This window comes from Cherax quadricarinatus, chromosome 33 (genome assembly GCF_038502225.1).
Source record: "Cherax quadricarinatus isolate ZL_2023a chromosome 33, ASM3850222v1, whole genome shotgun sequence".
In the NCBI taxonomy this organism is placed as follows: Eukaryota; Metazoa; Arthropoda; class Malacostraca; order Decapoda; family Parastacidae; genus Cherax; species Cherax quadricarinatus.
This window is the reverse complement of record NC_091324.1, coordinates 13,339,495-13,352,414: the sequence shown is the minus strand read 5'-3', so window position 1 is coordinate 13,352,414 and position 12,920 is coordinate 13,339,495. Positions and strand designations below refer to the sequence as shown.

At 37.5% G+C, this 12,920-nt stretch overlaps 1 protein-coding gene across 2 annotated transcripts in view; it reads right to left on the bottom strand.

Moving 5' to 3' along the window:
• The window catches only part of LOC128693830 (protein GPR107), a 157,775-nt gene that overhangs the window by 65,116 nt on the left and 79,739 nt on the right, over positions 1-12,920 (bottom strand). The window contains exons 1-4 of one of the 2 annotated variants that reach the window (XM_070090821.1): positions 11,706-11,831; positions 6,786-6,922; positions 947-1,057; positions 319-452 (exon numbers count right to left, since the gene is read on the bottom strand). In XM_070090821.1, the coding sequence (XP_069946922.1) occupies positions 319-452; positions 947-1,057; positions 6,786-6,806 (266 nt within the window). In that variant the 5' untranslated portion in view covers positions 6,807-6,922; positions 11,706-11,831. Of the gene's footprint in view, positions 1-318; positions 453-946; positions 1,058-6,785; positions 6,923-11,705; positions 11,872-12,920 lie in introns of those variants that run through there. The other variant, XM_070090819.1, reaches the window with a different exon arrangement.

Here is a 12,920-nt window from a genome sequence, read left to right as displayed (position 1 = left end):
ATAGGAAAACAATAATAAAATGTAGTCATCAGAGCTTGTTGACTGGGATACAATATAAATACATATAATCACTGTCATATCAGGAAGGTCAACATTGGTGTAACAAATTTTGGAAACTGTGAAATACAGAGCTTGTGTTGCAAGTTAGAATAGGAAATCCATGAAATGCTATTCTGGAAAGGCAACTAGTGAGTGAATACTGTTCAATGTTTTCTTCTTAGGGCCACTTTGCCTAGATGGAAAATGGCTTAAGAGTTAAAAATAAACAAAAACTATCTAGGCAAATGGCTTCAGAGCTAAATATAAACAAAAACTTACTGGCTATTTTTCAGGTCAAATATGAAGAAAACATGCTGCACCAAGGTATCATTAGGTCGAAAGTTCTGCAACTGACACTTATCAGGGTGGTTTTCCGTGTATGGATTGGCAGTCTTCTCCAAAATGAATCCAAACTGTTGAGACATAGATAAATTGTAAATAAATGGTTGACAATAAACAAAAGATTGGTAAAAATATTAATAGTAAGCAATTACAAATTATGGGGCTAGTAACCCCTTCTCCTATATACATTACTAAAGTTAAAAAGAGAAACTTTCACTTTTCTTTTTGGGCCACCCTGTTTCAGTGGGACATGGCCAGTTTGTTGAACGAAGAAAAATTATGTATTATCTACTATCAAGGCAAAAAATAAGAGGAAGTTTATTTTAGTAAACACAATAATGTGCTTACTGTTTCTAACTTGTCTTAACAAAAGTACAGCACTGTTTCACTTAAACTGTCAAATTTTTATATATACTAGGGTACAATGTAGTACATATATCTTTCGGTAATAATGTTTCATTGCCAAATTAGGGAAATACACATGCTGTTTTGTGAAACAGTAATTTCAAGCAATTCAAATATTCATCATATAATTGGTCCTTTCATAAAGTGTCGCCAAACTTACTTCCTTATCTGCATCCTTTGGTGTGATCTTGAATTTTGTAACTTCAACATTCAAATATCCATCACGGTAAAAGCCAAAGGTACTGATTGGGAAATAGCGCCTTTCATCATTCTGCAACCACAATTTGCTGAATGTTACTCATCTATATACAATTAATTTTTATTCATACTGTTACACTCATGAGAGTATGAAACTTCAGTGTCAAAAACATGCAATCAAAATGGGTTAAAGACAGAACATAATAACTAATACATGTACAGTGGTACCTCAGTATACGTCCACTTTGGAATAACTCCAATTTGGTATACATACTGTTTGGACACAAAAATTTTTGCTTGGTATACATGTATGACTTTGTTTGGAATATGACTCACATGCTAGAACTTGTATGGGTCAAAATGATAAAGATGCCACCAATGATTTTATTACAGAGTTTGGGGAATTTGGGGAGGCTGAGGGTTTTGTTCCCCAGTAAGTTTTTAATTGTAACGAAACAGGCCTGTTTTGGAAGAAAATGCCTAACAAGACCTATATTACACAAGAGGAGAAGGCATTACCAGGACACAGGCCAATGAAGGATAGGTTAACTCTCTTGTTCTATGCCAATGCAAATGGGGATTGCAAACTGAAGTCTCAACTGATCTACCACTAAAAACCCGAGGGCCTTTAAAAAACATACATAATGTGCAGAAAACTCAAGTTACCCATGACGTGGAGGTCAAACAGCAAGGCTTGGGTAACCAGAGAATATTTCAGCGAATGGTTTAATGTTGTGTTTGGGCAAGTGTAAAAAGTCATTTAGAGGAGAAAAACCTGCCTCTGAAGCCCCTCCTCATAATGAACAAGTTTTGGTCCCCTTACTACAGGATGGACATAGACTCATTAGAGAACATACAGAGAAGAATGACTAAAATGATTTACTGTGTAAGGAACCTCCCGAATGAAGATAGACTTAAAGCCTTAAATCTCCACTCTCTGGAGAGGCGTAGAATGAGGGGAGATATCATTGAAGTGTATGAGTGGATGACGGGCATAAACAAAGGAGACATTAATAAAGTACTGAGGGTGTCGAACCAGGTAAGAACCAGGAATAATGGATTTAAGTTGGATAAATTTAGATTTAGAAAGGACATAGGTAAGTACTGGTTTTCTAACAGAGTTGTAGATGCGTGGAACAGTCTTCCCAGTGGGGTGATAGAGGCTAGGACCTTGGGTAGCTTTAAGAAGGGACTGGACGAATATATGAGTGGGAGGGGCTGGGTTTGATTGGTGTCAAGGGGTACAGGAGTTATTTCTTGAGTAGCTTTAGGTAGATGTCGTTTTGATAAGGACCTGCCTCGTATGGGCCAGTAGGCCTTCTGCAGTGTTCCTACATTCTTATGTTCTTATGTAATGCTCCAGCTCACCCTCCAAGCTTGCAGGATTATGTGCTGCCAGAGTCTGACTTCATCCTGTAAAGTTTCTCCCCCCCTAACATGACTCCTCTTGGAAGTTTTGGAAGTATCACTTTACTATCGCCCATTGCATAACTCTCATTGACAAAACCTGGCAGGAAGTTTCATACAGAACAATGAACTCTGCCTGGAGGAATTTGTGGCCAGAAGCAGTGGCTGAAAGGGACTTTGAGGGCTTTGAGGCTGTCTATAGTGGAGGATATTCTCTCTCTGGGCAGGTCCGTGGGTCTGGATGTGAGTGATAGTGATGTGGAGGAGTTAGTGGAGGGACACAGGGAAGAGCTGATCACTGAGGAGCTGCAGGAACTTGAGGAGGAGGAGCACAAGACTAAGATAGATACTCTCTTCAGGTTCAGAGAGGAGATAGAGGAAGCCCCTACTTCATTAATCAAGGAAATCTTTGCCAAATGGATGAACGTCAAAAACTTTGCAGAGAAGTACCACCCCAACAAAGCCCAAACAAGCCATAATAGCATTGTCTGGAATAACCAGACAATGTCACATTTCCGAAGCATCCTGAGGAGAAGGCAGAAGCAAAGTTCTTTTGGATAGATTTTTAGTAAAAGTCAAACCTGGTGAGCTTCAGCCAAGTACAAATAGGGAAAAAGAGACAGAAAAGAGAAGGGGACTCTACTTCCAAACAATAACATTTCCTCCTCCTCCCTTCTCTGCACTATCCTAATAGGCATTCGACTCTTTTCAGCAAAGTAAGGTGAGGCTAACCCCTTGACTGTTGCAATCCCAAATCCTGAGGTGTCTCCTGGTGTCACAAAAAAAAAAAAAAAAAAAAAAAAAAAAAAAAAAAAAAAAAAAAAAAAAAAAAAAAAAAAAAAAAAAAAAAAAAAAAAAAAAAAAAAATATATATATATATATATATATATATATATATATATATATATATATATATATATATATATATATATATATATATATATATATATATATATATATATATATATATGCATAAAAAGACTTCAAGGAAGAATATTTGGATTTCTTCCTGAAGCCGTTTGAATATTCCACTTCCCCTACCACCCCATCTTTTAGCATATTTTTTTTTTACCAATAGGAATATTTTATTACATAATATGGTACAGAAGATTTAAGAGATACATTGTTGATATAAAGGTGGCATATACGGTACATGTTGTTACGTGTGTATCACCGATTATAAGGCGAAAATCTCATCCAGCTCCTCAGAGCTGGGGCGTGTGCCCAAAATACAGCAGGCATTACCCCTTTGAACAGCCGCACTGAGCCGCTGGAACAGAAAACTAGCTGCCCTGGGATCCCTAGTTACCCTGATGAGTCTTTTTCCCAGCTCCTTAAGGAATTTAGATGCACTCTTTCCCCATGAGCCAAGGGTCTCTGAGCCTATGGGAACAAACATATAATGATGGGCAAGTTCTCCATATTTTCTAGACTTTTGGGACTCCCTGAAGCTGGCAGCTGCCCCTCCTTCCTGCCTGGTGTATTGGAGATAGGTATCAGCCAAGGTAGATGCACATGTATAGTCCCACACCACCTGCTTCCCATCTGTCCAGGCTTGAAGGGTGATACCATCTGGACGCTTCTGGCTGCCATCAGATCTGCATAGTTGGGGTGGCTCCCTTACTGCTGGGCATCCAGCTGTTGTGAGGCTCCTCTTGATAATGTTATTAACCTCCTCATGTCTTGCAATCTTTCCCTCGGATTTACGGCACACAAGACCATGGTACCCGAATCGGTCTGCTGCTTCACTGCCACAAATACACCTGTGTTCAGCGAGAATAGGGGCGGCAAGTCGAAGGGCAACACCGATGCGGATGGTCTGTGGGTCGAGACGTGTGCCAAGGCTGGAGTTGGGAACAGCCAACAGAAAGTCCCCAGCATGAGGGGCTCTCACTGCCAGGAGGCGGGCTCTATCCTTCCCTGACACACTCTGAAGCATTGTTGAGGCAATATTTTCCACTATTGGACCATCCCAGTGCGATTGTTTGTAGTTGTTGGGGGGAGCAGGTCTGGCTCCAGAGCCCGTTAGATTATCCCAGATCATTGCTCCGTCAATGAATTTTTGGTCCTGGACTCCTACCTTGTCCCTAAGATGTTCAGGGAGAATCGCTGCTACAAGCTCTCTGGATGCAATACACGAGGACAGAAAAGCAGGTAACGCAATCTGTGATGACTTGCGGACACCAATGCCTCCTAGTCTGACTGGAAGTGTAGCTTGGTTCCACTGCCCGTCTTCTAGAGTAAGGTTAAGTACTTTCGTAAAAATCTGCCTCAGAATACTGTCATATTCGTGCAGTATAGGGTTATCATATGAAGGTGCACATCTTAAGAAATATGTCAACCTGGGCAGACTCAAGCACTTTGTGAGAAGGTACAAGGCATCGTGGGTGTCCAGATTGCCTATTCGTTGTTCCATTCTCCTTAACTCTTCCAATTTCTTCCTGAGAATTGTGTCAATGGCATTGCTTCCCAGAGGTGCTCCTAGCAAGACACTATTTGTGGGGGCAATGACTGCATATATATATATATATTATGAAAAGATACAGAATCTTTTCCCGATTGTAATGAAACCAAAAGAACGAAATTTGATGGAAAACTGATGGAATTACGTTCTCATCTCATGAGATTAGCAACCTCAGTGATATTTACGAATCAGTGATTTCGCCCACTTTGAGCCCTATACTCGGCTAATTCCATTCTTCCAGTCGACCAAACTCATACCTATTTCTTTAGAACTCCATTTTTTCTATCGATTGAGAACAAGAAACTGCCCATTTACCGATTTCAACTACGCAATAAAGTGATCAGAAATTTGCAATTTGGCCAATTTCACGAAAATTAAAAAATATGACAATTTCAAATTAGGGTCCAGAATGAACAATGCAGACATTCCTGGCTTTAAAATAACATTTTCTATGTTCATCAGTCACGTCTCCAGGCCCCTCTGATATTACTCTTGCTTTCTATTCTGAATTTTTATTCAGGCAAAAAATAAATGATTTACTGTTATGCAGACTACTGCAATATTGTAATAACTGTATAAATAATGTCACCCCATTCATGCCTGCATATTAGAATGGCTACTTGGATATTTGTTGGAAAATGACATCATTTGTTTACTTTTGAACATCGGCAAAAATCAAACATTTCCCCTACTTTGAGCTCCATTTCAAGGTTCTTTTCATAGTAAAACCAATCAAAATCACCTCTATTTCTATAATATGTTTTTCATTCTATCAAACGAGACCAAGAAAATGAGAATACAACCATAAATACTATACAAAAATAAACCACAAAGCCGGCATTTTAATTAAAAAAAAATGGTCAGAGTATTTTTTTCTCATTATGCACTGCGTGCTGCAGGATTTATTTTGATGGTGCACACTGACCACAGACCCATTCGCTCACATGTGGGCCTACCAGCTTTCTCCTGCTTGATTTGAAGTCGCTAGAATTTATGAGTATATATACGTCAAAAATGATGGCTCTTAATACGTATATATACTACCCAAACAGTCAAAGGCTTAAATTTGCATTTATTTCATCTAATTCTTTTGTATCTATGTATTTTAATATTAAGCAGTGTTTAAATTACATATTTTAGTATTAAGCAGTTTAAATTATTTTATACAACCCCATCAAATGTATAATATGCCAACAACAACAGGATTTTTTCATGGGACCGGATTAATCGTTTTCCCTATATATTTCTTATGGGAAAATTCGTTTGGTATACATCCTGTTTGGTACAAGTCCAAGGTCCTGGAACAGATTAAGGATGTATACCAAGGTGCCACTCTAATTAAAAAAAATACATTTATAAAATTTTTAAAGCAGTATAGTACTGTATTACGTATGAATATTTCCTTAGTTAAGGTTATCTTTAAAATACATGTATGGGCATTATTTGGAAGACAATTAAACTTACACACAATAAAAAGTATACACAAGGAAACTAAATTTAATATACTATACTGTTCTCAGTAGCATGCAATAACAAAAATATATAGTATGTACTCATATTACACATCATATAGAAATGTGTGCAACTCCTGGTAAGTGAGAGAATATTTAGGTTTAGTTTCTGTTCTGTACATTGTTTCACCGAGCAGCATTAAATGAGCAAACAAGTTGCATCAGGTTTGTAAGCAATGGCTTGGCCATATCTGTTATATAGGCTTCTAAATGTCTCTCTGGTCATGACAGGGCCTATTTCATTTATTAAAAATCCTAGACCTTCTTCAAACACTTTTCTGCTTTAGCTCTTTGACTGAAGACAAAATATAGATTCTTTCTATTCAGCATAAGCGATTTACCTATTTGTACATATACATATACAAAAATGTTATGTCATGAGGAACCTAACCCCATGGCATGGTTGACAAAGCACTCACCTCACACACCGAAGTGTCCATGGTTCAATCCCCAGCATGGGTGGAAACATTTGGCATGTTTCCTCACACCTGCTGCCCCTGTTAAATCTAGCAGTAAGTAGGCACCTGGGTGTTAGTCAACTGGTGTGGGTCACATCCTGGGAGACAAGATTAAAGGACCCCAGTGGAAATAATACAGACAGCCCTCAATGGCACACTGACTTTCTTGTGTTATCCTGGGTGGCTAACCCTCCGGATTAAAAATAAGAACAAATCTTGTGTTTGTATTCATTCTCGAGAGGATTTAACTCCTTTGGATGTCATGTGTTGCAAATCTCACTTAACATATATGCATCATAGTCTATGTAAGTCACAATTTTTGACTTTAATGGGCTGTCACAGGTTAGATAAATTTACATAATGTATTTTTATGCCAAAAATATAAGTGTCTTCAAGATCATTGTAATTATTTTGTATGTTACGTACTGTATTCAAACCCTAAGCAATAGCACACTTATTTGCATCGTATGGTATACGCAACTGATTAAATTTTTTTGTTTTCTATTCAGCAAGGCTATCCATCATCCCTTTACCTTCTGGAAATAGCTCATGGCACTCTGTCCACGTAATTCCCATGGTACAGATAATTAGGTAGACGAAAGAATGGTTTTTGGAAATTTGTGAAGCTTGTCCTCATTATCTGCAGCATCTTATGTAAAGTTGCTAGTAATGGCAAATCAATTGATCAACAGAGAGAGATAGTAGAGGGCAACGGGTGACTAGCTCCCTTAAGGTTTACTATACAAATAGTAGGAGTCTAAGAAATAAGATAGATGAGCTAAGATTACTTGCAAGTGTAGGTAATATAGAGATTACTGCTATAACAGAGACCTGGTTCAACCTGAAAGATAGAGAAATGCCTTCTGAATGCAACATACAGGGTTATAAACTATTCCACAATGATAGGGTCAACAGGAAGGGTGGTGGAGTGGTGATGTATGTCAGAGAAAATTTAAATTGTTGTGTTAGACACGATATAAGATTAGAAACATCGAACACAGAATCTGTTTGGCTACAGTTTCTCGAGGGATATGACAAATTAATTCTGGGTGTGATTTATAGGCCCCCAAACCTTGATAGGGAGTGCAGTAAGCTGTTATGGGATGAAATTCATAAGGCATCTAGATATGAAAATGTTGTGATAATGGGAGATTTTAACTTCAGACAAATTGATTTACTTTGATCTTATATGCCTAGACAACTTTATTGTTATAAATAAACTTATTAAATTTTAATCTCTTTAGTTAGCAGCCTAGCCTACCAGTTGTAATCCTGAAGCACTATTGAATCTTACTAAATTCTAATGGATAACTGGACCAGGATACCGACTACTTGTTACAAAAAATTGTGATATCTAATAATGATAGAGATCTCCAGGGAATGCTAGAAAGGACTGCCCTTCTAGCATCCAGCCTGTTTCTGGGTTTTTGTAACAAGTAGCCAGTATCCTGGTCCAATTATCCATTAGAATTTAGTAAGATTCAATAGTGCTTCAGGATTACAACTGGTAGGCTACTAACTAAAGAGATTAAAATTTAATAAGTTTATTAATAACAATAAAGTTGTCTAGGCATATAAGATCAAAGTAAATTATAGTAATCAATTGAATATAATATAGGATACAAGTTCCTACACTTCTCTCGTGTACAGTAGTATTGTGCTGAAGGCACATATCACATCTTTATGGCTTTTAAGTACCGTCTGGTACATTGTTAGCATTTAATAACATAATACATATACGTATATACAAGTAAGTTTGTGTGTGTGTGTGTGTGTAAGTGCTCTAAGTAGTTCGCTGTGTCTCAAGACTCGACTAGACTTAACCAGTGACTAACTAAAAGTCCTCACATAAACTAACTTCTTGACCAACTTGGCAATCAAAACAGCTTGCTTGAACAATAAAACGACTGTTAAGCCGAACAGCAATATAACAAGCAACAGCAACACAGAATCAGGAACAAGGAGATAATATAATGACACTAAGTAGGGACCATCTGCAGATCCTCCACAAAAGTCACAAAACTCCCATACCACTGAATCTAAGTTCAGAATTAGAAAATCCCCGACTGTGACAGCACACAGATACCAGTACAAATTAGGTCAGAAGCTACAGCTCAGGACCTGAGTTTCTCAGTGTTTACAAGACACACAACCTCAGTACAACGTCGAAAATCACTAAGTCTAGGCAATGTTCTGTGAACAGTTACACAGAACCAACAACAAAAAAGCGACAGAGATGATCTTCCAACAAGGGCCATCAAGGGAGAGCTGGAGAGGCAAGTCTTGTTGGAAGCAACATCAAACAGCCAAGAGAGCGCAGGCCAGGCAGACTCTCCTCCAGGTGAGGTGTGATCACCCCACCCTGATCACGTGACTCTCCATGGACTGCTGCTGCCCAGCAAATACAGAGAAACCGGCAGAGAAACGAGCAGAACGATAATTACAGTAGTTAGACAATGCTGTCAGCTACTTAACACTCACGAACTATGAGCACTGAATAATATATAAATGTTACATCCTACCTAATAATAATATAATAATATAAAGCAATATAATTACGATTTAGCTAATATCGCAAATATAAGCAATATAAAATTATATGAACAGGTAATATACATTATGCACATTGTGACCCATTCAGGGATCGCAATACACACCTATAATGTGAGCGTAACAATATGCATTTATGGATTTAGAAAAGGCATATGACAGTGGATAGGGGAGCAATGTGGCAGATGTTGCAAGTACATATATGGAATAGGTGGTAAGTTACTAAATGCTATAAAGAGTTTTTATGAGGATAGTGAGGCTCAGGTTAGAGACTACTTCCCGGTAAAAGTAGGTCCTAGACAGGGATGTGTAATGTCACCATGGTTGTTTAATATATTTATAGATGGGGTTGTAAAAGAAGTAAATGCTAGGGTGTTCGGGAGAGGGGTGGGATTAAATTATGGGGAATCAAATACAAAATGGGAATTGACACAGTTGCTTTTTGTTGATGATACTGTGCTTATGGGAGACTCTAAAGAAAAATTGCAAAGGTTAGTGGTTGAGTTTGGGAGTGTGTGTAAAGGTAGAAAGTGGAAAGTGAACACAGAAAAGAGTAAGGTGATGAGGGTATCATATTATTTAGATAAAGAAAAATTGGATATCAAATTGGGGAGGAGGAGTATGGAAGAAGTGAATGTTTTCATATACTTGGGAGTTGACGTGTCGGCGGATGGATTTATGAAGGATGAGGTTAATCATGGAATTGATGAGGGTAAAAAAAGGTGAGTGGTGCATTGAGGTATATGTGGAGACAAAAAACGTTATCTATGGAGGCAAAGAAGGGTATGTGTGAAAGTATAGTAGTACCAACACTCTTATATGGGTGTGAAGCTTGGGTTGTGAATGCAGCAGCGAGGGGGCGGTTGGAGGCAGTGGCGATGTCGTGTCTAAGGGCAATGTGTGGTGTAAATATTATGCAGAAAATTCGGAGTGCGGAAATTAGGAGGTGTGAAGTTAATAAAAGTATTAGAGGGCTGAAGAGGGGTTGTTGAGGTGGTTTGGTCATTTAGAGAGAATGGATCAAAGTAGAATGACATGGAGAGCATTTAAATCTGTAAGGGAAGGAAGGTGGGGTAGGGGTCGTCCTCGAAAAAATTGGAAGGAAAGGGTAAGGGAGGTTTTGTGGGCGAGGGGCTTGGACTTCCAGCAGGCGTGCATGAGATTGTTCGATTGGAGTGAATGGAGACGAATGGTATTTGGGACCCGACGATCTGTTGGAGTGTGAGCAGGGTAATATTTAGTGAAGGGATTCAGGGAAACCGGTTATTTTTATATAGCCGGACTTGAATCTTGGAAATGGGAAGTACAATGCCTGCACTCTAAAGGAGGGGTTTCGGGATATTAGCAGTTTGGAGGGATATGCTGTGTATCTTTATACGTATATGCTTCTAAACTGTTGTGTTCTGGGCACCTCTGCGAATTATTATTATAATAAAAAAGAAGCGCTAAGCCACAAGGACTATACAGCGCACCTCTGCGAAAACAGTGATTACGTGTGAGTAAGGTGAAAGTGTTGAATGATGAAAGTATTTTCTTTTTGGGGATTTTCTTTCTTTTTGGGTTACCCTGCCTCGGTGGGAGACGGCCGACTTGTTGAAAATAAAAAACAAAAAAAAAAAACAATATGCAACTGCTGTTCAGTGTGCCTCAGTCATTAATAAAACTTTGAATTGTATAATATGGAGATGGTTCTATAGCTAATATTAATTTATACTAATGTTAAAAAAATGTAACCTAACAAAAACAACCTAATCGAACCTAAAATAACCTAATATAGCTTAACCTTACTCTTCCATCAGTAGATATGCAGTTTGTTTACATTCAATCAGGTGCATGACATGACTCAATACTAAGTTTTGATTGACTCGGACGTGATGTGCAATCTAAATACGTAAAATTTTCACTAATATCTCCCAAAATAACAATCAGCATAAGAAATACTTATTCCGTAGTGTGCAATGTTTGTATGCACTATAAAATGTAAACTAATACCAAAGTTCCACCGAACTGTAGTAGTCGTTAACTATAGCCAATATGGTATATGTTGTCCCCAAAGCCTAAATAGAAACATTACTTAATTGTGTCCTTAGTAGGCCTTTTCCCAATCATTGGTCTAGACAATGATTATTTGACACGGTACCATTCACTGGATCTAACTTGGTTACCATGACATATAAAGCAACGGAATATATACATATGAATGTATCAAGTCATTAAAGATATATAAATAAACGTGGTTACGAAAACAAAGTTGTATAATAAGGCCATGGTGGTCGCTTTATGTCATATAGCTCAGATATCTTCAGTTAGCTTGAACTGTGCAACACTTACCTTTATCTCAAGCTTATGCTTCCGTGCATAAGTCTGGGGAAAGGTTACAAGGATCAGCAAGAGAGAAAACAGCATACATCTTAATTTACATTGGTCCATATTGGGAGCCCGAGCCTCGGCCATGACACAGCGATGTGATAAGAGAAAACTTCCACAAGTATTTTACCTGCAATATTTAAGACTCTAATAGATTTTTTTCCACAAACATAAACTATTAAATAAATATTTCTCATCTCGGATTCTTATTTGGCAAGCATATTTATTGAAAACTAAAATTTATCTCAAACATGAATGCGAGTCAACATCAACAAGGGCTTGGAGATAATTGTTATATTTATATTTATGAGGAAGCGCTAAGCCCGTAGGGGTCATACAGCGCCTGGGGCATTGGGAGGTAATTAGGTTTGATCCAAGGTGGAGAGTAGTTTCAATTCTTTCTTTTTTTTTTTACTTTTTTTTGGGGGGGTTATCTTAGGTTCTCTACACATATGCTGCTATATATGATAATCTATGTAACTGTATTTGTGTATACCTGAATAAATTTACTTAATTCCTTGGAACAACAGCCCTTGACAAGGGCTGGGTATGATTTTTTTATTATTTAGCAAAAGCCCTTGTGCTTAGCGCTTCTTTTTGATTATAATAATAATAATAATAATAATAATAATAATAATAATAATAATAATAATAATAATAATAATAATAATTATTATTATTATTATTATTATTATTAATAATAATAATAATAATAATAATAATAATTTATTTAGCAAAATTTAATACACCAGCACTGTGCTGATACACCATTCTACATGAGTTACACATTAATAATAATGTGATTATTCCATCACGCAGATGTGGCTCATACAGTGTAGAATTCTGTCAGCATTGGAGGTAAGTAAGTAAGTTTATTCAGGTATACACAAATACAGTTACATAGAATTATCATACATAGGAGCATACGTGTAGAGAACCTAGGATAACCCAAAAAAGTCAGACTGAGTGACTTATTTCCATTGGGGTCCTTTTACCTTATTATTATAATATAAAGGTTATAATATTTTCTTATTATTCTACAATGAAGATAACATCTTATTATCATACTAAAAAGACTATCTACTACACCAAGGTCATTTATAAATTGTGAATTCATTACCTCTGTAACTTGCTCAGCTATCAAAACTTTGAGGCCCAGTCCCTGGACCAATTATGTAC